General features: G+C 39.8%; 1 protein-coding gene across 4 annotated transcripts in view; it reads left to right on the top strand.

The window, feature by feature from the left end:
- The window catches only part of AMBRA1 (autophagy and beclin 1 regulator 1), a 126,613-nt gene that overhangs the window by 18,076 nt on the left and 81,833 nt on the right, over positions 1–26,704 (top strand). For all 4 annotated transcript variants that reach the window (XM_064424767.1, XM_064424766.1, XM_064424764.1 and 1 more), the window contains 2 exons: positions 14,527–14,613; positions 18,866–19,042. In XM_064424767.1, the coding sequence (XP_064280837.1) occupies positions 14,527–14,613; positions 18,866–19,042 (264 nt within the window). The remainder of the gene's footprint in view (positions 1–14,526; positions 14,614–18,865; positions 19,043–26,704) is intronic.

The following is a 26,704-nucleotide window of genomic DNA, read 5'->3' as shown; positions in this document are numbered from 1 at the left end:
CATCTCGTACCAAGCCTTCATGTCTCCCAGACCTAGGGCATGCTTTGACAGTGAGAAGTGCTGGAACCACTTCTGCACAGTAAAGTCCAAAATGTCTGTTAACCTTTGGAACTACAGAAGCATGCAAAGATGGGGTTTTAGGGTCCTGGGATATAAGCTATGTAATACTGAAATTGCTGACAAAACACAAGGGGGAGGATAAGCCTTCAGACCTGAAGGTACAAGTGGCAACTGCATACACACTTCCAATCAATGTCATTTTGTGCCTATCAGCCTCTGGTTAATTCTTAGTGTTGGAATCCAAGATGTGCTCATAACCTGTTTTATAATTCTGTTCTTCTTTGTCTCTCCATTAGATGTCCTCATTGGGCAATTGAGCTCTGTATTCTAAGGTCAGCCGAAAAACGTAAGATAAAAATTGTGTCTGGAAACCGTGATGTTCTCGTTCCCTGTCCATGGGCAGGATTCCTTCCCTGGCATGGCCTTCCTAATTGAGAAGCAGCTTTCTGGGAAAACATTGCCATTGAGGGTCAATTAAGTTAATAGGGTAGTTTAGTGAAGGCTGTTCTTTGAATTCTGTTGATGCGACTATGTCAGCTGGGTAAGGAGAGAATTCTGCTCTTTCTGATGGTCCTAGGCTAATTATCTCAGACTAATTACAAAGCCATTAATAAGCATGTAATGGCACTATTCCTCACTAACAGGTCTGGCACCTTTGTTAGGAGAAGCATGTCACTGGGAGCCTCAGCAATTCAAGGAGTCCCATCACATTCAGCCTGGCCTGAAAATAGTGTGGCATTGAGCTGTGTGCTTCTTGAAGTTGTGCTGGTGAGGCATGAATTTGGGGAAAGTTTATGGTCTATGTTAAGCACAAGTTTGTGAGACTGAGCTTCAGCTTTTCTGAGGTTCTCCACGCTGATCTAATTAATTCAAATGTAGGGAGTTTTCCCCTGTGGATGTCTTTGCCTCACTTTTAACATCAAAGTGAAAAGAATCCTAGAAATCGCTGAAGTTGCCATGTGAAATGTGCTGCATAAAATTGGTCATAGAATCTGTTGGAAAGATGTGGCTGAAGGAAGGGTGATAGCTAGTTTAATTTTTTATAACTACCTGTTAATTTAAAAATGGGTTGGGGAGGTCTTGTATTAATACTGTAACCTCAGTGAAGGAAACGATCCTCGAAGTACTTAAAGCCGTTGCTGCTTTGTGGGCCAATTCAGGTTGATAATGAAAAGTTGAACAGGGACTGAAAGAATATTCTTCTGCTTGTTTGAGCGAAGCTGGTGCCACCTTCTTAAGACAGTGATACACAGAATCTAGGAGTGATCTCTGCTGAAATATGTATCAATTCAGCAGTTAATGCTAGGTATGGTGCAATGCTGGCTAATAAAACTGATTCTGATTTTCTCTTTGGCTATTCTAGTATGACACAAGTGACATCTACAGAATTAGTGTGGGTTTAAAAAAAAAAAAAGGAAAACAATTAGGTTATAAATTGATTTTTGTTTCTGAGTTCTGGATGCAAGGAGCAAGTAGTGATGTGCGTCCCTGCTAACATATTTCAAACCTTATCAGTGAAACATTTCCTATAGATGGGGAAAAAGAAGGAAGAGGAAAATTGTACTCTGTAGATTTAGCAGCTTGTAATACATGAGGGGGAAATTTTTATATGGTTTACTTGTTTATTTTGTCTAGAGATTTGAGTACATTACTGCAGATGAAAGGTGTGCTCCATTCTATTGTCAGTCAGGTTTGCATGACACTTATGTTTCACAAGGAAATGCTTATTATCCTTATTCTTCCATGAAGAAGCTTTGTCTGGCAATTATGCTAAACTTCTCTAACCACTCCACTGCACTCATTCCAGAGGTCAAATTCTGTAGGCTGTGGTATGAGTAACTCTGTGCCTGCATTTTATGAATGCATAATGTTTTCACCTTGCCTCACCTATTTAGTTTGACAGACGAGATAAATTATTGAAGTTACCTGAAAATCTGAAAAGTCTTTTGGGCCATCCTGAGTGACACTTTCATCATGTGTACAGGCAGAAAGGAGTAAGCGTGTGTGAAGTGGGGAAATTCTTGTCTGGGGACTCTTGTATGAACTTGATTTTGTTTGTGAGTGTATGAAAAGCAGAGGCCACTGTGCTGTGCAAATATTTGACCTGTTGAAGTTGGCACAGCTTACCAAAGGCTTTGCTGTATTTTAGTCTGTTGGATGCACTGTGCACAAGTGACATGTGAAACCATCTTCCCTGGAACCATGTACCAGGGTCCAGGAGCAAATCTGTCTTCCATTTTGCCGGGTCTCGTTTGAGGACTCTGGTCCCTCCTGCCTTGTTGTCGCTATGTGACACGTACACATGTAGCACAGTGACTCCAGCTCTTCTCATTTCTCTTCAGTGTTGATGACCTTCCTGGCTGCATACAGCTCTCTTTACAGCAGCTATGAAGAGAAACACCTAGTCTGTTCCCCTTTGAATTTCTCAGACCTTATCTCCATATTGCTTTGCTGCCACAAGGGGGTAATGTTGCATCTGCTCCTTTCTGTCTCCTTTCCTAACCTGAAGGTTTCCGAGTTTTTGTATGAAGGGTAGCTTGGGGACTCTCCCCACTCCCAAACTGCACCTTATCTCTGTAGTTACCATACAATTGCAAGTTCTTCAGTATTTGGAGAAAGGTGTAAATGCAGGGATCCAAACGGGAAATGGCTCTGGTACAGAATGCAAGCAGGGGAGGAGCTTATCCTTTTGGCTTTTGTAAGGGTTTGAAAGAGGTAGATGTGGATCTAAGGCGAGGCAGGTATTTTGTCTTTCTCATATGTAAATGCTCATGAGCTAGAGCTCTGAAAGACCTTGGCAGCCTTGTAGAATTCGTCTGGACTTCTTGCTTACTGCCTACCGAGCTTGGAGCAAACCTATCTTTGTAGTCTCCCTTCTCAAAGGTTTTGTTTTCGTTTTAATGGCTGTTCACCCCCTCGGACGATTTTTGTAATATGGAGCTTGTTTTCTGGAGGATTGCTTGGCAGATGTTGGTTGGAGTCCAAGCAGTCACTTTTCCCCTAGGGCTCTGTTTATTCTCTCTTCAAGTATGCCTTGAGCTATTACCTGAGTTTTGGAGCTTTTCCATAAGGCAAGGAATATGTTTGGGGATTTTTTGTGTTTGGTTTGGTTTGGTTATCTTTCTAGTGCAAATGGGTATGGTTTGCTCAAGGCCTTGAGGGGATGCCTCTTCCTGCTCTAAGTTGTGGATACAGTGCTGACTTGTGATCAAATTGGGACCAGTCTGTGATTAAAGTAGATTGACAGGGTAGGAGCAACCCCATTCCTACCCAACAGTGATCAGTACTGTATATGAAATGGAAAAGAATACAATCACTTTTGCAGCTTTTGTTCCTGAGTTCGTGCTGGCGGAGCCTGAGCTTCTTATGTGCAGCTCTGGTTTTTCATGTAAATGACCAAGGCTGATCGGATCTCTGCATCTCCTGAGGTCTGGTAACTTTCTCACTGTGCAAAGCACTGAATGAAAGGATGTATGTCACTCATATCCTTGTTTTGAAAACTAAACAACCAGAACACTTTCTTGTCCCCTGCCATGGATACATAATTGCCTCGGAAAACACAGTTCTGTGACTGACATTTACCATCAAAATGAGAGAGGGTAGTGTTACTCACTTAACTTTTTGGGAGAGAGGAACTAAAACAGGTGGGAATTACCTTATATAAAGCTACAAATGTGTCATATGGTGAAGACAGAACACATACCTAGTGTATTCTGCCTTTTGTTACATTCCTTGTTTCTCAAAATCTTTGTAATTGCTATTTTTTCCTAATCGCTTACAGCAGTCGTGCCTTGCTTTTTCAAGTTTTAATATATATTGTGGCAGTGGTGTTGAGTTCACAGAGAAAGGGAGGCTTGAGCATAAGGGCACACCTGAGCTGTGGAGAAGAGAATGGCTCAGACTGCACATGGGTGGGAATGTGGCCTGTGCTAAATCTAAATAGGCCTACCCAACATAATTTTCTTGTCTGTTTTTGTTCAGTCTCATTACTTGTGGAAACCTTGCTAGTCTTGTGTCATGCCATATGTAATTTGAGCACAGTATTTTATTTAAAGTTATGGTGTGTAGACCTTACCAGGGCTGTGGAAAGAAGGCTTTTTCTGACAAGCCTTGTAGCTTCATGTACACTGTGATAGTTTTGGAAGAGTTTATGCTGTGCTGTTATCAGGCTTGGTAAGAAATAAGTCCAAAGATGCTTTGTTGCTATTCTTGAAAATGGTGGTGATAGAGAGAAGCAATATGTCAGCAGTTAGTGAGAGTATTGGGGTAAATGAAAGTTATAAATGGATTTGCCAGCAGAGAGAAGAGGTTTGGGTTTGTGCTCGGGAAGACGTGCTTGAGGAGAGAAAGCCAGAACTGTGTGGTATGAGAATGTTCACTCTTACGTGTCCTGGCTAATGTTCACAGAAATCGAAGACATAATTTGTCTGTTGCGAACTTAAAGTGAAATGATAGTGTGAAGGTGACACGAGCATTTAAGCATGATAATTAGCAATGTTTATGTGTGAGATGTGCGGGCTGTGGACAAACTTGGTGAGTATTGTTTGTTTGGTCTTTACTAAAAATGGAAAATACAAATTAGTTTTGTCATGAGACTGTAAACAAAACCTGAACTGTAGGAGACGCTGCCATGATATCTAAATGGTCAGTTGATGCCTATGTGAGCTCTGGGATAATTGCAGTCACCCTTCCAGCTTTGTGGTTTTGTTCCCAGACCAAGCCTGCTGTCTCTGTGTGAGCAGGAAAGACTGTTTTACTGAAGTTCTAGAAGTTTGAGCTCTTTAGTATGCTGCTAATTATGTGGAAAAACAAGTGAAAGAAGTGCCTGTTTTCTTGCACAAATATTTCTTCCCTTGTCTTTCCTAGTCTCCTGATTTAAGAATAATGTAAGGTTGCTAGAGCCCTATTCTTCTTCACTGAGAGTTGGTGGGTGAGAAGGATGATGCCTTGTGCTTTCCCGTCTTGCAGAGGTCACTCCCTGCTGCCAAGTTTCCCCCAGTGGTTTGGAAAGCTGGACATGTACCTGCACCCTTTGCCAAACTTGCAGAAAGGCATAAGCTGCTTTTTCTTTTTCTTGGCCTGAATTTAAATATGCATCACTGACTGTAACAGACTAAAAGAAATTCTTTTCCCCATGTTCTTCTTGTAGCAGCTTGACTTGCAAACTAGGCAGGAATAGAAATAACTCCTTCTCAAATACCTTCATAGTATTTTCCCATTTGAACCACTGCCCTTATTCCACCCCTCCTCTTAGTCCAGGCACAGCAGTGAGGAGTTCACCTATAAAAGAAATGGGTAAAGTTTGTTCCTCTGCAATCTCCAGGTAATAGAAACTTCTTTCCCTACAAGTGTCTTTTCTGTAGGAACTGTTCTGGAGTTTCAGCTGCTGCAGTGTGATGGCAAAGAAGCTTACTGAATTGGAGTTAAAGTGATATTTTAGTGAGGATGGAAGAGGCATATGCCTCCAAACTGGCTATTATTTTTGCTTCTATTGACATCTAAAGTTGGGTGGAGTTTTGGGGTGGTGGTTTTGTGTGTGTGTGTTTATGGGTTTTTTATTGGGTTGTGAGGTTTTTTTTATTTTTGTTATTTGGGTGAGTGGGTGTTGATTGTTGTTGTTTTGGGCAGGTTTTTTTTGTGGGGTTGTTTGTTTTTTTGAGGAATGCATATATGAGGTGACTGTAGACCAAAGATCTTGAATAAACACAAATTGCTCAGAAGTTTAAAGACAGCTGACTTCAAACAGATAGCTATTTGAGGATACCATAAAACATATCAGTTCTCAACTTTCCTACAGAGAGGGAAGAAGTGTGAATAGCTTCCCTCTCTTGAAAGCCATCCTTTGTTAGGATGTCTGTCTCCTCTGTTGTCTGCACATACTTTCCCTGCAGCCACCTGATCCAGCTGCTGCAGGGTGGGCAGCATGTCCAAACAGGCTCACTTGACCAGGTACAGTTGCTCCTGTTTCTGTTCTTTTACCTGTGTATCTTGAGTTCATGTAATTTTATTCTGTCTAGGGGATGATGCTCAGCTTATGATTAATGGAGGTCTGTGATGTGCTTAAACTATCTAGCTGTGATTTTTAGAGCTTATAGTCTGGCTTCAGGTAAGTCACATTAAAACAGTGTCTAAGTTTCAATTTGGATTTGGTTTTTGCTAAGAAACAAGTTTTGGGCAGGCTCTCAGACCTTCTGTTTCAGACCTTCTTGCTCTTGTGAAAGCTCTCTGTAGTTTTCTTCACTGTGGGGAAGAGCTGGAGATGTTGGCATTGTAGTGTGCCTTTTTATTGTAATACAACCCCGTAATTTTTAGATATGCATTCAATTTACATATACTTCATGTGTGCACGCACTCTTCATGCCCTTTAGAAATTCTTACAGTGTGGTGTGTCTGGGGACAAAGTGCCCGTATCAAATTATTTGCTTATTATTATTACAGAATCTGGGCTGGAGAACTTGCAGTAGGGCAGCATTCGTCTAATCTGTGGGCCTGAAGCAAGAGGAGAGAGGGAGACCTGTGATCTGACTCAGTAATACAACTGTAACCAAAAGAATGATGACTCTAGATTCCTCCAGTTGAGCTGTTCTGGTCTGTTGAATAGCCAACATGCATTTTAAACATTTTCCACATACATATTTAACTGATTGCACCAAATGGCTGTTTGTGTGATGATGTAAGTGACCTCTTCCCTTGCTCTTCTTGAGAGAGCACCTGCTGAAACTGAAGGCTGTAAATAAACAGGGTTCTTTATCTGCCAGGAAACTGACTCATTTTTCTGCTTGAAATGCATTAGTATGAAATCATTCCCCTGTCTTCCTGAAGTGGGAAGGCTGGACTAAGTGACTGAACTGCCCTGCCAGTCATTTGTTGACCTGACTTTCTTTTTTACTCCAGCGTGAACAAGAGCATTTTAAAGGAATTGCTTGATTTGTGACGAGACCTCTGTTTTCATAGCCTTAGAAAGCTATGGAGATAATGGTATGGCTTCTACCCCCTCAAGAAAGACACCTCCTCTTCAATTCCCTATGGAGAAACATGAGTCGTATGTAATTATCCCAGAAGCTGACGCAGACCCGTGTGTGTGGGTAAGCAGAGATTTCTGCTGTCCACAGAGTCTGTGGTGTTGGGCACTCCCAGAACAAGGAGAATTTGAAGGAGTCATACAGATGAAGGTAGGCAGAAGAGCCCTCAGAAGAGTAAAGCTGCCTGCGGGCTGAGGGAGTTCAGTGTGTTAGCTGTGTTCTGGCCATGCTTTTAAACCTTATGATAACTAGAATCCCACACCCTCTAGCTGAATTTCTGGTATAATGATGTGTTGTTAAGGGTCTAGGTGGAGAAATGCAATGTCTGTCTTCAGCTTGGCGCGGGTACCTGCCCCATCCGGAGCACCGGTGTGAAACTGCCACTGCAGAGCAAAACAGCATGTGCAGTAACTTGAACTGATTTTAATTTCTTCTCCTCTCCTGTCCCTCAAGCTTTGCCTTTGCTAAATGGAAGTGCAAGCTCTTTCATTGTTGGAGTTATTGCCAAAACTAATCAATGCTGCTTGCTGTAGGTGGTCTTGACCCTTTTAATGTCTGCCATGGATGTGTGTTCCCTCTTGCTTGTTGAAATTATGAACTAATCATTCCCCAGATGCTGTATGATGAGGACCTCTCCATAATGCTCATTTGTATTTTGTTCTGATGCATGGCCTTTTTCAGCAGGTGAAGTGATAGATTAACAGTGCAGCCTTGAGTCTTCTTAAAATAATCTGTCACTTTCTGTGAAGTGACCCACTTTCCCTGTGATGAGCTCTGAAGTTGCTGTGTAGTTCTTACAACATCAGGTGGTAAATGGAAATTGGAGTTCCTAGTCCAAGAGGAGAGGTGCAGTAATAGGACAATTTGTCATGTGATTTTACTTTCTAGTTACATTGAAGTAACTTTAAAGGTTTAATTAACCATGTTTCTCTTGAAACTCTGCTTCCCATCTTCTAATTAGGACAACTCAATTCCCAGTGCTCATTTCTGCTGTTCAAACTCTTAACTGATACTTCCGTGTTTTGTGTAATTGTGCACTTTTTCTTTGCACTCCTTCCCATCTTGGCTTAAGGAAGACCTTATGTGCTCTCTTTTTTTTCTGACTGTGGAAAACAGTTTGTTTTCTACAGGATTCTTGCCCAGAATCAGTGAAGGGGAAACAGTCACTTTCTGTGATAACTTCTGCCTTATATCAGACCTACTCCTCTGAACAACTCTGCAGCTCCAGCTGGGAAGGATGTCCCTAGTTGCACCTTCAGAGTTAACACAAGTTCTTTCCCACAAGCAGGCCAAAGTGTTCTCAAAGGCTGTGTTTGGAAGTTGTCTCTGACCATATATTGCATCTTTGGTTTCCCTAAAAAAAGGAAGTTATCTTGTAAAAGCTGCTCATTGTATGTAATAACTTTTAAAAAAAGGTGATGAAAAGAATGCCTAACAAGGTTTGGATAGAAAGCCACCAACTCTAGTTCCTCACTGAGGATGAGTTGTTTGGCATAGATGTGAACAAGGGGATGGAGGAGCTCACTCCGAACTGTAAAAGTGACTCTTGTGGTTTTAATGAGTAGTGATATTTTCAGGTTATTTATCTCTTGCAGGTGGTTACAACTATCTTAAGAAAAGCTTGATCCTTTTGTTTGACTATATTTTCTCTCTTAATCATCTGTTTCTGACCTGTCGTAATCCGGTCTTGATGCCAGGCTAAATATGTCCAACCATAACCATGTGAAAGCTGAAGCAGTCTAGAAATGTTCACTTAGAGGTATCAGAGCAGATTATGTTAAGAACTTAATTTTAGAACTCATTTTTTCAGGCAATCTTCAGAACTGCATACTGATTGCTTTTTTTATTTTAAGCTTGAATATGAAAATGGTGAGGAGCAATAGTGTTTTTCTGTTTGACAAGGACTACAAAACTTTTATGGAAAATGAAGCTATGGAACAAAAATGCTTGATGGTTTCTGCTTACGTGATTTCAATTTGCTTTCTGAAAGTAGGCAACACAATACAGATGTCTGAAATAATTTTTTTCCTATTCCTCTGAGAAAAGGAAAAGAAAGAATATCCAAGCCAATGGATTGGATTGTTTGAGATTTTTATTTAAAATAGTTTTCTAGTGCTCTATCAAGGCTATAATTGGTCTCCAGGAATTGATTTGGTTCATTAACAGTTAATTGAGTTCAAGGTTTCAGGGTATTGATGTTATTGGGCACTGAAGAACATTCAGCTGTTTTCATGCTTTAGCTTTCTTATCTTTAGGTTACTTATTGCCTGGCTGTAAGAGGAAGATGATTGAGGGGAATTTAGTTTTAAACTGTTGCTATTCTTTACCTTCTTATGAGAAACCACAGGAGCACATTCACAGGAATGAGTGCTCAGGGGAACTGAGAGCTGGCTGTAAGTTGGAGGGCTGAAAAAGGGATGTAATATGTAGTGTGATAATTTTCACCTCTGAATGGGCAGTATGCAATATAAAACTCTTTTCAGGGAAGACATAAAATCAGGGGAGGAAAATCAGAGGCTGCCAAGAGTCATCAATATACTTTTCCTTCAAAGGGTAACTAGGAATTTTCTGTTTAAAGCTCTGCTCGTAGCTGAAGGCTGGGAGTAGGGGAGGGGTAGGTGTGATTGCTGTCCTTAGAATGCTTCATTTCACTGGTTTGCCCTGGTTGTTGGTGTAGAGCAGCTTAGGAGGATGGCAGCTGACTGAACACCCCTTTGATTCTAAGGAAACAACCTCAATGCTGTTTGTTAACACCTCCCATTTTGGGGAGGAAAACCCTTCTCTCTGTGTCTCTTGCAGTAGTGTTACTCAGTAACACTCATGCTGTGACAGCAAATCTAAGATGTGGTGTAGGGCTGCATGTCCTTAGAACTATTACTGAAAAGTTAAATTTGCTGCAGTTAAGTATCTCAAAGCCTGCTGAAATGAGTAGCTCTGTCCCAAACGGCTTTGGTGGTGATCCTCATCCCTGTGGGGAGAGTGGGGGTATAGTCCAGTGATGTGCTATGAGGAGATTGCTTCATGACCTTGAACTGCAGCTTCTGGCATTCAGCTTCGTTCCTGAAAATTATCCCTTTTCTGCTTATAATGTCTTCTATCTGTGCACTCTTTCTCTCTCCCTTGTCTGTAGGTGTCCTGTAACTTGAAGTCTGCTTCCTTTACCCCCTGGCTCGTGATTGCTGCAGACTTGAGTTAACAGAGCAAGTGTAGAGCAGTTCCAGGGCTGTTGATGTCTGACAGAAAAGGAGCCTGATCTTAATCAGAGAGTTGAGATTTCAATGCTGGTGAACAGAGGCAATTTGTATCTTATAGTAGTTTTAATAAAAAAAAATAAACCCAACAAAAACTACAATCCCCCTCCTCCTAATTTAGCAAGCTGGAACAGAAGCATCTCTCAGGGTGAGCAGAGTTAATTTTCATCATTTGCAGGATTGACTGACAACCTGGAGGATGATAATGGGTGATTTTTTTTCCTGGTGAGCGGGGGAAGAGAGTAGAAATTGCAGTTTCTCTGCTAATTGTACTTTATATGTCATTTGTGACAATTTCATATTGTCTAGACAGAGATAGTGGAGCAATTGCTTCCATAGAACCTAGTGTTAGCCTGTTACATATCTGGATAGCAGAAATGGGGGATGTGGGAGAGGAGGAGGTTGCTGTAAGCTGCAGAAAGGATTCAGGAGTCAAGCATGATCTGCTGAAACGTTTCAAAAGGAGAAGCAAGCAATATGCATTTCTGTTCTCTTTTCATGCTTCTCTGTTGGAAACTCACATGTTTAGTGGCTAACAGTTTACTGCAACAGAGCTACTTCTCTTCATCCATGGATTGATTATGTTTGTTCTCAGCAGAATTGATCCCAACTTGACATTTACTGTGGTAGGATACTGGATTACCTTACTTTGGCTTTACTGAAAACAAATAGTCTGTGTCTCTTTTGAGATTTTGGGTGCCAGAAGCTATGAGTGTGACACCAAAGACTTGGGAGAGTGCAGCATGACTTACCTTAAGATAAATACCTTCACCTTCCTAAGGGACAGTAGGTTGCATTACCAGTGACACAGATGAGACACTTTGATTATAGCAGTGTATCTATTATTGAACCCATTTGACAGTATTAAATGCATTTGGATTTTTAACTTTGGGTCTCAAGGGCTAAGTCTAGAATGAGTTAGTTAAAAATGGATTTTATTTGTGCTTAGTACTCTACCTCAGTACAGGTATTGTTATTCTCTGGAGCATTAAGCAGAGATGGTCTGTCTGGATCTCATGAGCTTGCTTGTTGACTTGGTTTGGATTTTTTGCCTGTTATGTGTATTTATATCCCTCTGCTTGTTGCTCTGTGATCTGAGAGAGCATGGTTGTAGCATAATTAACATCTACTAATTAGACTTAAAATCAGCTCTGGCTTTTAGCAGTTACTCTTAACTGAATTAATTATCTTTGTCCACATGATCTGAATGTGGCCCTAGTATGTGGCCTGTGTGCCTCAGTGTGAGGTAGTGGAGGAGCTGGATTTGTTCTTCACAGGCTTGGAAGGCTCTACTGGAAAGGCCATCTTAACTGAGACCATTCAACTTGGGCAGTGCAAGCTCAGAGAGGGTTCTGGGGAATCTATTTAACAGAGTGTTTGTAATCCCGTTCCTTGTGACATGGTAACTACTGGTCTTCCAAGGGAGCCCTTCTGGTGAAGGAGGTGCTCCTGCTGTAGCAGCTTCTGTTGCTGCATGGGATGGAGTTTCAGCCTGTTCAGGTAATGTCACAGGGCTGTTGAAGCCTGGAGGAAGTCTCTTTACCTGGACACTTGGCCATCCTGTGGCTCAGGCAGCTATTGGTTACTAAGGTAACCTGTACCCATTCTCATCTGAGGTGCCAAGTACCTGCTATAGCAAGACTCTTCAAATATATATTTCAAGGATCTGTTGCAGTGTAGTGGTGAGAGTTAGAGATTCCTGAAAGTGCTGTTCCCAAGCCAAGCAGAGGGTCTCCTGGCAGACCCACACCAAGTTACAGTGATGTGTGCCCTGCTCCTGCACCCTCGTGGTGTCCTCGCTTAGTATAGGTTTTGATTTCTTTCAGCATAGCTGCTGGATGCTTTCTGAAGGTGAGCCCTCAAAGTCAATGATCATCTTAGGCAGTTGCCATTTTTTCTAAAGGTGAGAAGACAGAAATCACCTTGTATTCACCACCCATATTTATCTAATAGTGTTAGCTAGGCTGTGCAGCATGTACTGGTCATCTTCCCATGTGGCTTTGATTTTACTGTGTCACTTAGTGGACAGATACTGAAGGACTGGGAAAGGAGGTGGGATATGCAGTGTATAGGTACCAAGACTTCTGGTAGGAATGAGTTTGATGATCATTTGTGTGTACATATTATCAGAACACCATAGGCATTGCTCACATTAGGAGGAAGCTGCTGTTTCTAGGGTTGTGACCCTGTCAGAATCTGCATGCTCTGGAAGCTCTTTCTCCTTGGCTAAGTCCAGTGACTAGGCAGGCTGTTCCAGTAGGGTGGCAGCCTTGGCATATCCAAGTTGCTTGCAAAATGCCGGTTTTGGAGCAGCTTAGAAAAGCAGATTTCTCATAAGCATTTTGGAATTGCAGTGGCAGTAACCTGGTCTCTGAACTCTGAGCCAGTGGTTTAGAAGGGACCAGCTGCCTGCGTAGGTGGAATATCCCTTCTGCTAATTTTAATCTGTCTACCTTTCCCCTAGAAGGAGTTAAAGCAGTTTACATGTGATGCAAATAATAGGTATACCTGTATACTTCACAGATATAGGACTTGAGGTATACCTCATAAAGTTGTAACACTGTTTGTTCTGGATTGGCAGCTTTTTGCACTTATTGATATGTAGCTGGAGCAGAAGGATGGGTTTGGTAAGACACAATTGAAATATAAGGACTTTTTGAGTAGCCAAGGGATTCATAATATCTGGCACTATTCAGTGTTAGAGCTTTTGACTCAATAACCTAGGAACCAGGAGAATTAATTAAACTCAAGGTTTGAGAGATTTAATAACTGTTCTTGAATAAGACAAATGGTTGCCAAACAACTTTGTGCTAGAAAGGACAGGATTTCTTGCCTTATGCATAGTCCCAGTGCTTTGCAGCAAGTTTCTCAAGCTGACACACACCTTTCCAGCTGGGAAACTGAGGCAATCTCTTACTGTTTTCTGTATCCTAGATCTATAATGTAAAATTTAAGTTTGGTTTTTTTAATTGCTGGAAGACAGTAAACATTTTTCTTGAGATCCTGATGGATGGGCTGCTGCTAGGAAAAAAGATTTCTCACTTGCAATTCTGCTGTCTTTGTATGGCTAAAAATGGGAGGTTGGGTGTTGATTTTATCTGGTCCTTCTTCCTGCTTCTTATGTTGATACTTGCTGTCCTGCACTGCAAAGGCTAAGGGATTATTATGAGTGTGGGGCTAAGACTGAAAGATTCAAATCTTTCTCTACAGCTGTGTGTGTGAGTGAGTAGAACAGATGTGGTGTTGGAACTCTTTGACTTTCAAACCACAACTGCTTTCATTAAGTTACAGACTAGAAAACAAAATAGCAGGAGGTCTGAGGTAGAAAGACTTGGAAGGGAACTCAGCAATCTTATAAATGTGAGAGTTGTTTTTTCCACTTTCTGTACCTGCCCCAAATCATCTCTCTTGTGTTAATCTAATGGCAGCAACTGGCCATGAGTCAGTCTTGAAATAGTGCTGTCCTCTGGTTTATGACAGAAGCTAGACAGAGGTGCATGTAGAAGCCAGGGTGGGGGACATGTTCCTGCTATATACTTTTGATTCTGGTGCCTTCATGACTCAGTCTCACTTCTCTTATATTTAGGCTGACTGGCTGCATTTGCATACATTTATTTCTTGAGTGAATATTTGGTATTTTTCCCTGTGGCTGATTACAATACAGAGGAAAAGAACATTTTTAATTTTTGTTGTTGAAAGCCTCTCTTTCAGAGCCTTGAGACTAAGAGTCAAGATCTTACTATGGATAGACATCAGTGGTGCCCTTAAAGTCCACATGTTAACATGTGTGTTCTTTGTCCCATGTTCCCTGGCCCATTCCATGTGTAGCCATTTTTGAGTAGGTAAGAATTTGACTGATGGTCAGTGCAGTAGTAGTGTTTATGGACCTGATACATTGGGATGGGTTGTCTCCAGAGAAGTGATATCTATATCTTTCTCTTGGAACTTGGAAGCAGATGTGAGACCACTCTTCTTCCTTACTTGAGGTGTTCTTTCTTCTGTGCAGTGAGAATATAAAACTTTGAACACCTATGTGGTGAAAACACTTACGCCATCAGTGAGTGGTTCAGTATGTTGCAGAATTCTCTGTGCTAGTGATAGAAATAGTCTTAAGAAGTTTCAGAAAGTAGGTCGTATATAGGAGGGATGTTCCTAAATGGTCTTTGATGTTGTAACTTGTTTTTCCTTTCTAGGAGGTTGCTGGAGTCTTCCCTCATTTCATTATCTCGCTATGATGGAGCAGGATCCCGGGAACATCCAATCTACCCAGATCCAGCCAGGTAAGATCTAAATGCAGTCTAAAGGCATTTCAGTTTTATATGCAAAAGCATAACTTCAGTATAACTCACTGAAACCTCTGGCAATGGTTCTAATATTGGGCTTATCTCCTTCTTAATGACTTGCCATGGGGAAAGAGCAAAACAAGCGAGCAGATGCTGTTAAGTCTGGGGGGAAATTAGGAAAACAGGAAGGAATTACTGTTGAAGTGAACACATAAGAATTCATGAAATCATTTGGGATGGAGAACACTAGGTGGCAAACAGGTCCAACAGTAAATGAGCTGTATCAATATATTAAAAATCTCTTTTGAAGAAAAATTAATTAAAAAACAAATAGTCTCAAATGCAGTAAAGGGAATTAGGAGCTAGTGTGAGCAGACAACGTGCTTGGAAGCATGAATTGTCTCCATAAATGTATCTGTACAAGAGAGAGCATAGCCAGAAGGTTATGTATACTTATCTAAGAACAAAATACTGACAATTATTTTTGAAAAGTCATGAATCATTGACATTAGACATAGAAACACCTGTAGTGCTGCTTAATCTTCAAAAGAGGTGGGAGTGTTTCAAAGGACTAGAAAAAGCAAATGTGGCAGTTATCAAAAATGGAAAGAAATTATCTTTGCAGTTTCTATTTAGTGTATTAAGAAAGCAACAGATGGGATAATGTGACCCAAAGACTCTGTCAGAAGAAATGATAGAATCGTGAACAGCAAGCGGCTTTGGAAACTTTCAAAGAATAAATCATGACAAATAAGCTTTCTTTAGATGGGTTTAGGAAAGCTATGAATAAGGAAATTCAGTAAGTGTAAACTATATCTGATTTAGCCTTTTGGGGAACCTCTTGCATAGCTCTGTGAATTGAAGGCTACTAGGATTTATCATAAGAGTACAGGAATACCACTGAAAATTAAATCTTGAGTTGCTGAAGGAAGTTAGTTGTTTTGTGAGGTTTGGGGAGGGGTGGAGTTGTTTTCTTCATCATTAACCACAATATCTGCATTTTTATACAGATGATACTCTTAACTACAAGTTCTGAAATAAAAGGCTATGTTGCAAACCGGCCAGATGGTATAATTGTGTTGGTAAATAACTCCTTGCTAACTGTCTCTGTAGATAAAGCCTTGTAGAGGTGAAATCTTATATTTGGCTTTTTTCCATTTATCGTGAAGAAAGTTGCCTTGTAAAGATTATTCAAAGGCTTAGGAATGATGCAAACAAAACTGAAGTGAAGTGAAGGTGGAGTATGCTGCCTGTATATATAAGATCCTTGGGAAACTAACCTAGGTGACTGCTGAAGGTCTTGGCAACTGCATGTCAGAAATGCTGATAAATGTAAAAGCTTCTAAATGGCAGGGAAAGGGATTGATTTATATGGAAAGAGGAAAATTATATTCTATAAAGTTTAATTTAAAGCTATTATTACATTCAGATTAATTTTTGAGTGCCAAAAGCTGCTTTATTGCTGGAAGTGCACCATTCCGTGTTTCTGGAATGCCTTGTCCAAAGCAGACAGATTGATAGAGCAGAGATTTTAAGAACTGATTCTAGGTCTCTGGGAGCTGCCTTTTAAAAAAGAAAACGAGGGCCTGCCTAGGTATCTAAATTCTGTTTTCCCCTTCTGTAGATGTCTACTGTGATGAAGCTCAATAAAATGTATGAAAATGGATCAATGCCTTAGACATTTCCTAGCATAAGGGGTATGGTCAAAAATATGTTTTGACTTGAAGTCATTTTAGAACTGATACAGTGCTCTTCATGTGACAGCTAAGTGGTTTTAGGTTGTGGTAGAAGCTATAGTAGCTTGAGTTTATAAAGAGCTTTGGAAGAAAAGTCCTGTTTCGAAACTCTTCTAAGAGGGTTAATTTGTTCTGGTAAATATCACTGTCCTTTCAGAGGATGAGATTCGTGGAGGCATAATCAGTACCAGATAGAAGTTTGAGTGAGATAGGATTAGTCTTCCTCTGTAAACCTTACTGGTGTGCTGGTCTAGTAGGATATTTTTAACTGTCCCTTCAACTAGTTAGAAATTCGAAAAGTGATTAAAAGGGGTGTTACTGCATTTTGAAGGTTTTTTGTAGCATCATAAGTTCCAAATGTAAAGTAATGTATTTGAGAAGTTAAATAACAAGATGGAAACATGAAACAAAGTACGAAAAATCTGTATCTATTAATAAACATCTGTGTGTGTCTGTGTTTGTGTTTTAAATATATATTAAATATATATACCTCCTTAAGACCATGCTGTGTCCAATGGAGTCTTTTTGAAAGAGTACATAAACTGCATGATCTGAAAAATTTATTTTTGAGAGTGTGTATATGTGTTAGTTTTGTTTCTGCATTTACTTCATTTATGGTGCTATATTTGAATAACCTGGGTCAGCACTGAGGCGGGGAGAATATTTTATGAAGTTCCCTCAGATTTAGAATGAATATTTTGATGTAGACTGCAGCAGTATTTCTCAGTGGCCTTGCTGAACTTCACTAAGGTCAGCTTGGCTGTTCTGTCAGCCCATATGTACTGGGCTCAGAAAATAATCTGCAGAAGAATTAAATTGGGCTGTCATCAAAGAACATCTACAATAATGTTTTTTTTATATAGAAATACTCAATAAGAATTATATATATGTATAAAGCATCACAGGATGTTTGTTGGATATATTTCTAGAAAAAAATATAAGGAGCTAGGAAGTATTTTATCCCTTACACCTTTCTGTGTATCAGACTTAAGCTTCTTGTGTTGTCTTTGGAGATCTTTTTCACAGTCTATTCAGTGCACACACCATGTGCTGTCAGGGAGCTGAATCTGGCATCTTGTCATCGGTTATGGCCTCTGTTTATTGCCTACTCTTTCTTCTAACAGGGATCACCATGGTTTTTTTTTTCTGGTGTCCTGCATAATTTTAGAAGACTGCTAAACTAATTTTTCATATTCTTCTGTAAAATTCTCCCTTGGTGTGATATTTGGGAAAATACAAGTTTCAGTGGTTACACTGCTGGACTGCTGCGACCACTGTTCATGTTTTCCAGTGTTTGCCTGAATCCCCTATTTGTTTTTTTTTTTCTCTGTACGTATTTTAATGTAGATTTTTTTTTAGGCATGCACAAAGGCTTTGGCTTATGGAAAAGCCCAGAGAAGAGAGCAGCTCCTCATCTATTAATGTGCATCTGTAATGCCTTGCTTATTTGTATTTGGCCTATTAAGTCTTACGGGGAGTAGAGAGAAGTGATGTGTTTGTCCAGCAAAGCCTTCTTCTTTATGTAGGCATTAAACAGTGCATAAAATATTCAGGAGGAATCAAGCTGAGTGTGTTGTTCCTCTTCCCCTTTTGATGCTTATTGGTTTAAATTTTAACACCCCTGAACCTGTAATCTGTCTCCTAAACTTGTCCTCCCCCCAAATTAGAATTCAAGTCTATTCAAATAAGGCTAATGAAATGATAAATCAAGCATCTGAGGTGTCTGGATTTTAACACTGAATAAGTGTGTCACAGAAGACATGTGTGAGGAGCTGTGGATATACACAGGGTAGGAAAAGAGAGTATGTGTTCACCTGTCTCAAGAGAGTAGTACTGGTGTGTGATAGCTGATGCAAACAAATGCTAGGTAATGCATGAGAGAGAATTAAGAGTTAATTACAGTGGAAAGATTTCCTTTCAGGTGGGATGCAAGGCTTTTAAAGCTCCACTTAACATATACCTAGTGGATCTGATAAAATTGCCACTATATAAAATCCCTACCATTTACCATTACAAAGTAGTTAAAGATGTGAAACCTTTTTTTCTCCTGCTTGATATTCCATGGTACTCCCTAACTACCATCAAAACAACAGCACCTTCCTTCAGTGTTTTTTGAACAGTGCTGCTGTTTGGCATTGCAGGCAGAGTTCACATTGGAACTGGGTTTAGTTCTTATAAGTGGTACTTGCTGAGCTGACTAGAGTGAACTGATAATAAATGAATCAGTGAGCTCCAGAGTGTACTGTGAAGCAGATTTCTCTCTTCTGTGGATGAGCTTTTTGTCTGTAGGTACTGTGTGGTGCTTCTGTTTGCAAAGGGGATCATGTGGGAGTATAGCATATAAAAGGAAAACTACTTTTCCTTGCTTTCTGTATTTAATCTATCTTACAGATAAAATACAACCTTGTGATAGGCTGTTACTGGCCTGGCACTTGGAGTTCAAAAGGAAAAATAGGACTGGCTGTCATTCTGTAGTTATGTAATGAGTATTTGTGTATCTTTTTATTGCTCAGGTTGTCTCCTGCTGCATATTATGCTCAGAGGATGATCCAGTATCTTTCCCGGAGGGACAGTATTCGACAACGCTCTATGCGTTATCAGCAAAACCGTCTCCGCTCTTCCTCTGCTTCCACTTCAGAGAACTCAAGCCCATCTGTGGAGGGAAATGATCTGGAATTTGAAGATTTTGAGTAAGTGTGTGTGCTGCCTAGCCCTCTTGCTTGCCTGTGTTCTCAGCACAGGACTACTTTCTGGTTGCCTGCTGTTTATCAATCAAAGACACCTTAGGCTTCTTGCAGGAACAAGTTAAGTAATTCAATCAGTAAATAGAGTATTGATTGCTAGAAATAGGTCTTGTAATTTCTGTTATGAAAATTAAGGATGTTGTAGACTACCTTCAACACATTAGATAGCTCAACCACATTTAGAAGACTGGTTAAATAAGGAAAATGAGAATCTTTTTCTCCAGTGGAACAGATGGAGAGCCAAGAGTTTACTAGTGTTGTCAAATCTTGAGACAGAACAAGAGTCACTAAGAGGCTTTGCAAGACTTAGTTCTTTGGTCTGACGCTATAGGAGACAGACAAACATGTCCTGTAGCATTTTCTGGCTCTTTCTTTGCAGCTTTGTCAAATTAGCTGACATTCCCAGGATTGGGGTTTTTTTGTTTTGTTAAGGATTTTTTAAAATTTGGTGATTGTGAATCTGTGTTAGGGCTTCGTTTCCTGTAAAGAGATAAAAAGGCCTCTTGTGTTAAAATGAGGATTGGATCTGCATCCAAACATTAGAAGAATATTCCTGCTAGTCACTGTATTTCCTTCTGGGTGATTCTGCTGATGAACTTTTAAAGTTTGTTCTGCAGCATCTTCTTTTGGACTTCTAGAGAATACCCCAGAAAAAAAAAAAAGTTTATTGCAAACCCTTTCTAATAAATGGAAGAATGTAGTAATGTATTATTTAGATGGCTTGTAGACCAGAAGCACAGGAATTTAGGTTAAAATCCATTCTAGCAGCAAAGAGATCATAACCTTTCTAGCCTGCCTTCAGGAATTTTCTTTTAAATATGGGATTTTCCCTGAACAGCCTTAAGTATTTCACTGAATTTTCTCCCATTTGTGTATACTGCAATTAAAACATAGGATAATTCTGAGCATGGTTGTAGAAGTAGACTATGGTTATAGTGTAGTAGGGTGGTGTGTTTGATGGGAGCTGTGAACTCCTCAAAAAATCTGGGATGTTATGTTGCAGCTGCCAGCAAAGGATGCTGTCAACTTCCCTACTATTTTAATTTGCACATTCACTTGCTGCAGTGGCACATACTTGAGATGACATGTTGTTAAAGCTCCACGTCCTTTGTTTCAGGATGAAGTCTCTTTCTGAAGGACACTAGTCACACTAGCTGTTCCCAAAAGCAAGATTCTAATCCCTTTCAAACCTTCAAGTGGTGGTAGACTATTTTTTTCTTGGAAAGTAGTTATGTGAAGCTGTTATTTCATTCTCCAGCAATTGAATATTCTGAAGTACAGAGTCAGAGAATGTCTTTCCCTCTCATTGTGGCTTTGTTTGTGTAAAATGTAAATGAGGGCAGATAAGCTATTAGGCAGTGACTCTTCTGCATTTTCTCAAGCATCCTTGTGGTCTGGAAGAGCAGAAATACGGTGGCTGCTGGGCCTGTTTGTGTGAAGTGAGTGTGTTGCAAGCGTAGACCTTACTATTTCCATTATTTCATTTTATTTGTCTGGGGCAGCTTTTTTTGCTGGAGAAGTAAAAGATGGTATGTTCTTTGTTCACAGAGCCAGGCAAATGCCTGTAGAGAAGTGTGTTCCCCTGCAGATAATGTTCACACAGTAAGAGCACCCAGTCAGGGAAGCAATTCAATCAGCCATACTAAGGCTGTGTTTCATTTCATACTGAGCAAAAAGAAGTGTTTATTCCTTAAAGTGCAGTGCCTGAATTTGTTGGTTGAATATTTAATATCAAATTCTGGTCTGTGCATTGAAGACCTGCTGTCTTTTTACTTCTCTGCTTCATTGTTTCTCTTGGCTGATTAGAGAGGTCTGCCGTGCGGGGGTCCTTGGAGCTGGAACTTCTCGTGACTCATTTGATTTCTTCTGCTGAGACTTCACAATTAAATGTGTACAGAGTTCTTGCTTCTCCTTTTGGCTCCTGTTTCCCTCCTTCCTTGCTTGTTCACCTGTGCAGTCATGTATTGCTTAATGAATGATTTTTCTTGCTGTGGTTTAGATGCTCTGACTTTTCTGTGTCTCCAGATTTGATATAGGGAAGGCTGTTGCTGCTGTGTCTAGCTGTCTGCAACTCATGCTTTTTTTCTGAAACTTTTTTCTCCCCATAAAAGCCAGAAAATTGCCTTGGTACTTTATCTTTCTAATCTGGCTAATATAATTGGTAAATAATCTCTTTTTTGTTTCCTAGAGATAAGGAGAAAGATGTAAGGGACATTAAACACCTCTAGGTTTTACTATGCATAGAGCACTGGGCAAGGAGTGAACCCTGTGCTTGTGCCAGGTGCCTGGGAGACAAGCCTTCATATTTTGTGGGATTCAGAGGTTTTTTCTCCTCAAAAATTCATTTTGTCTTTTTTTCAGTTTTCTTTACCTAATGGCCTAGTAAGGGGCATGAAGAATTTGGCCTGTACACTGTTTGTGTGCTTATGGCCTCTAAATTTAAGTTAAAGCCTCTCCTGTGTCTCAGTCAAGGGTGAATTAATTCATAAATACATTTCGTTTGTGATGACAATAGAAGTAGTATTGGTATAAGAATCTGAAGTAGTGTTTTTATAGGTGTTAGTAATATCCTTCTTTTACACCAGCTTTTGTGGACAGTAGAGGAGGAGGGAGACACACTATGCCTGTGTTTTTCAGTCTCATAAGATGTTCTCTCTCTACATGTGCTCCCTGTGTTTAACCTGTCACTGTTGTCATCTTACTGCTTATTGAATGCAACTGTCAACTGTAAACTTAGTCATGTCTACATAAAAGCATTTAATACAGTTTGTAATATATATACAGATTGTAATATTAGGTTATTACCAGATAGATTGATATGAGTGGGTTTTAAGGTTAGCTTTAGTAGAATCCTAAGCTAAAATAAAAAGACTTCCTGAGTTGTGGGATAAGAATCTCTGAATGAAGAGTGACATCACTTTAGTCTTCCAGCGTAACTGGTAAAAATAGATTCTTTATAGACAAATGATACATGTTGGACTTCCTAATTTCAAGTTCTTATTTGAGTATCTCATATTTGCATCACATAGCAAATTGGGATTTTTAAAGCTAAACTATTTTGACTTTTTCAAGGATTTTGATTTGGTCTCTTCTATAGACTTCCTTTAGTCTAGAACAGCTCTCTGGTGTTGAAGACTGTGGATGATGCTTCTAGGACTCCTTAGTGCAATTTCATTTATTTAATCTGTAATTCTGAATTTGTCACTGTAATAAGAATGTGAAGGTGTTTCTGGAGGTGAATTTTGGTCATCTATGTCCCTTTTTGTCTGCAGTAACTGTGGGAACAAATACAGAAATACAGGTTTGTTTCATCTGTCAGGCTGAAAAGCAGATATATAGGACAGCGCACCAGCTCTGAAAGCCTGAGTCAAACCCTTCACTACAGTTCAGAAAAGGCTTTCAAGCTAAGGCTAAAGGTGTGACTGGCTGACTCCTCTGTCTGCTTTCAAGAGTGGGCTGCCTGACAGAATACAGATAAGAAAGAGCTTGGAGATGAGACTATTTTCATGTCTCCAGATTTTCCCTGTTCTGTTTTATCCTTTCTTCTTCCCTGTAGGAGGGTTTGTGCTGGCATGGATCCACTCAGTTGTGCCATTGTCACAGGAAGGTTTTTATTGTGTCTCTATAACAAGATGGGCTTTACCTCACAAGCCTGAAGTCCTGTTTTAGTGTTTGATCTGTTTAATTTCTTTTAAGACATCACAAGCATCCAGACAGAAAGTATCAGAACTGTAGGCACTGTTTTACTGAGACCCTAATGGACCTTCTAGTTTTGTTGGCAGCAGGCTCTTGCTTTGCAAAGATGATTAATCCTTTAGGGAAAGCTTACAAGATTCAGAGTGATGTTATTTGGCTTTATTTGTCACTTTAAAATCCTTTTAAGGCATGTTCTGGACCAAGAGTTGTGGTTTCTCGGATAGACATCTTGCAAGGGTCTCCTCTTAAGTGCATAAGATACGTAAGTATCCATCATACTTGCCTCCTGCCATTTTTGGTTGCTTTATTGACACTGTCTTGGCAGGAACTGCCAAATCTAAATTCTTCCAACAGCCTCTTGTCTTAAAAGGTTCTAAGATAGCAACGTGCCAGCCAACTGCCACTGTATTAAAGCTGCAAGTCTTACTTCCAGTGTCTTGTATGTAATTTTCATTCATTTTGGAGAATAGTGTGATAGATTCTTTTTGACCTCTTTTATAGGTGAAATGTTTGGTTTGGGAGTCTGGTTTGTGTCATGGTTAGTGCTCCACTTCAAGCTGGCATTCTGGTTTAACTTTTTGTATTAAGATGAAAAGTGCATGTCTGATTAGACATTTGTGTGAATATCAAAGCAATCACCCTTCTTTTGGAAAGTCTTTGTTTAAAGTATATTTTGTTAGCTTCTTTAGGAACCTTGACTGGGGCACTAATACTTGACAGTATTAATTAGTAACAGTCTGGATGCAATCATGTCTGAACTAACATTAAGCACTGTGAGAGAAAAGGAAGACAATGGCTGTGGCAATGTGGTTACTCAGTAGTGTGTATTTGTGCAGTAGGTTTGGATTCCATTCTCTGTATTGCTCCTCAAGTAGAATGGTAGAAGTGAGTTTAGAGCAGGGATTTGTGTATCATGGTAGAAATAAGTATGTGGTTTGTTTGATGGCTGATACAGAAAGATTTTGGAAAGTTTGAGTGAAGGGAGAGGTTGGAGATTGCCAGTTACTGAAATAACTTCTTCCTTACGCTTGTGACAGAAGTCCATGTGTGTGTTTAAATACAGTCTGTGCCTTTTTAGTCTGACTGTATATCACTGTTTGCTAGAGACACAGTGCAATGGGAGTACTAACCTGCAGCAGAGCAATCAATTCACTGTGCAGCTTCTGACTTCCCTTAGCAAACCAACTACTAAGAGCACATGGGTAGAACTTGGACTCTTTTGTAAAGTCTTGGTCTTTACTGTCCTCCTTTACAGCTGTCCACTGCGCAGTCATTTATTTCAGAGTGTTTTTTTTCCCTATCTGGCAACCTTCATTTTCTGCAAAAGAAACTTCTTCAAATAGTAGCCAGGTTTTCTTGGCAAGAGAAAGGAGAGATTGGAATGATTAAAACTTTTTTGTGACACTTTAAATAAGTATAGAGTTTTTGATCTACAGCTCCAGAATGCTGAGACAAGCTCTGTCATTGTGGAGAGAGAGCATGAGGAATCCCAGAGGTAAAGAAAGAGGTTTACTTTGCTGGGGGGGTCTGTAGGTTAATGGTATGTTAACTGTTAAGCTCTCATAGGACGTAATGAAGGTGGAGAAGAGAGATGACCTGATCAGTGGTGGCCTTTTGTTGTAGAGATAGCAGTATCATATCCAAACAACAAGATTTCTGAAAGCAAATGGGGTGGGGTTTCATTAGGGTGGGGTTTTTCATTTTTCAGGCTGGGGTTTTTTATTTTTCTCCTTGCCATCCTGATGTTTACATCTGAAGTTAACAAAAGACATATAGGAGATGTGAGAATCTTATTAGGCTTTTCGTGTCACTGAAGTGCTGATAGAAAGGGATTTTTAGGGTCCATGACAGGTCAGTATACTGCAGATAATGTAGCCTTTTTCCTGGATATCTTAGATGGGACAGTTTGTAATCTGTCTTTCTTGAGCATCTACAAATAATGTTCTTGCTAGCAATTTGCTATTTGAGTTCACATAAATGAGGATCGCTATTTCTTTCTTCCCAGAGCTCCTTTATCTGTTTTTGTGGTTTTTTCATCTGCCTTTGTTTCTTGCCTCATATGGCACTGCATCATTGTTTTTGATGAAAATGAGCCTTTACAAAACTGGCTTTCAAAGCAGATGCAAATATGTGTAACTTGGTGGTCACTTTCTGGGTTTTTTTCTTCTCTGCTAGAGATTTCTGAAGCAGTTACTGCTGGGATGTCACTACCAGATACACAGAACTTAGGTTAACTATATTCATCATCTTAAACACAGTTTCAGGCTAAGAAAGTTACAGGTGCTGGATTAATGGGAGTGATAGTGAACCTACTCTTTGAACTTAATTTTTCAAGGATTATTTAGTGTGTTAGCTTGTCTTGTGATCTACTCATAGTAGCCTGCAGGTTCACTTTCCCTGTTCTTTTAATCTTTTATCTTTTGTGACAGTTCTATATTATCCTTATCTTGGTCATAATGTCTAGTAATGCTGCATCGATGCAGTGAACAGGCAATAACTGTTTCCTTGCAGCAGTACTGCAGGATTTTGCTAACCTCTCCAGCATAATGTTGCTTTACCATTAAGTCACATTCCAGCAAGGCAAGTGTCTTCATATCGGGGTGGTGAAAGAATGTCTGCCTTTAGAAAGGGGGAAGTTGCCAGAAAAGCTCCCGTCATACTCCATACTGTTGGTTGCCTGAGTCCATAGAAACAGCTTTGATGTCAAGATGGTACTTCAGAGTTTTTCTGCCAAATCTAAACTCCATCCATTGTTTTCCTTTTGCTTTTATTTTGTGTCTGTGCAACTCAGAAGTCAAACTAGGTCACCTAGTAGGTGAAGTCCACTGTTAATGAGAGTAATTAGGAAGCAAGCTGTTACTGCTTTGTTGCTGGCCATGCAAAGCAGGTAGTGGTCTGCATTCTTGAAGCCCATAGGTCTAACAGATTAGCATTGCTTATGAAGTTATGGTTTCAATTCTGTTTCCTTTGCAAGCATAACAGTGCAATCTTTTTTTTTAAGAAGAGACAGAAGTTGATGCCTCTCTAGCTTTGTCTGGCTGCTGATGTTTCTGCTTGCTTATGATTCACTGTAACTATGAAGTATATTAGTCTTCTAAAACAGCATCATCAATTTGTGAGCCCACTACACAGTGAGGTGATTTAAATAGAAATAGGTCATGTGTCTAGAAAAGAGTGAGTGCTTCATTCTAGTTCCAAATCAGTCTTTCTTTGAAGCAGTTAATCCTTGGCATTTTACAGGCAAGTATTGCTATTTCTCTTGACCTCTCATATGTGATGCTTTTCTGAAACACTTGATCTTCTGAAGTGCCATTTTTAATCTTGTAAATACATTTTCCCCTGAACAGTTCTCTGAGAGGTAATCAAGGCTGGGGGGTTTGTTTTTCTTTGGTCAACAAAGCCATTAGTAACTCAGCAGTCTGCTATTTTATAGAAGTTTTAGTTGATAAATAGATACACATTTTCTCTGGTGGTTCTTTCAGAAAACTTCTTTAACAATTACTGTGTAAAAAATCTACTCCAGTTCCTGTCTCTCCAGCTGGCCACCATCACTCTTTGTAGTTTCTCTACTATTTTTATTCTTCAGTTGGTTTTGGCTTCCAGTCTTACACTTGGGACTTCAATCCACAATCATACATTTAGTGCCAGGAAAGTATTTTTGTGTAACAAATGCTTTTTTTTTCTCGTTTTTCCTGTTTCTTGTTGTTTCCTTCAGTTCTGCCTTAAGTACTTCTTCAGTAATGACCGTATCCTTCAAAGATGGGTTTATAAATGTATAACTTTTATTTTTGCCAGATTATGTATGTTCTTTTAGATATACTTTAAAAGAATCATACACTAGTCTTTTTAATCTGTGGATGTCAATATTTGTACCCTTTTTGATAGAGCCTATGCTCCTGGCTTCCTTCTTTG

This window comes from Passer domesticus, chromosome 6 (assembly GCF_036417665.1).
Source record: "Passer domesticus isolate bPasDom1 chromosome 6, bPasDom1.hap1, whole genome shotgun sequence".
NCBI lineage: Eukaryota > Metazoa > Chordata > Aves > Passeriformes > Passeridae > Passer > Passer domesticus.
Note: the sequence above shows the minus strand (reverse complement) of the source record. Positions and strands in the feature narration are given on the sequence as shown.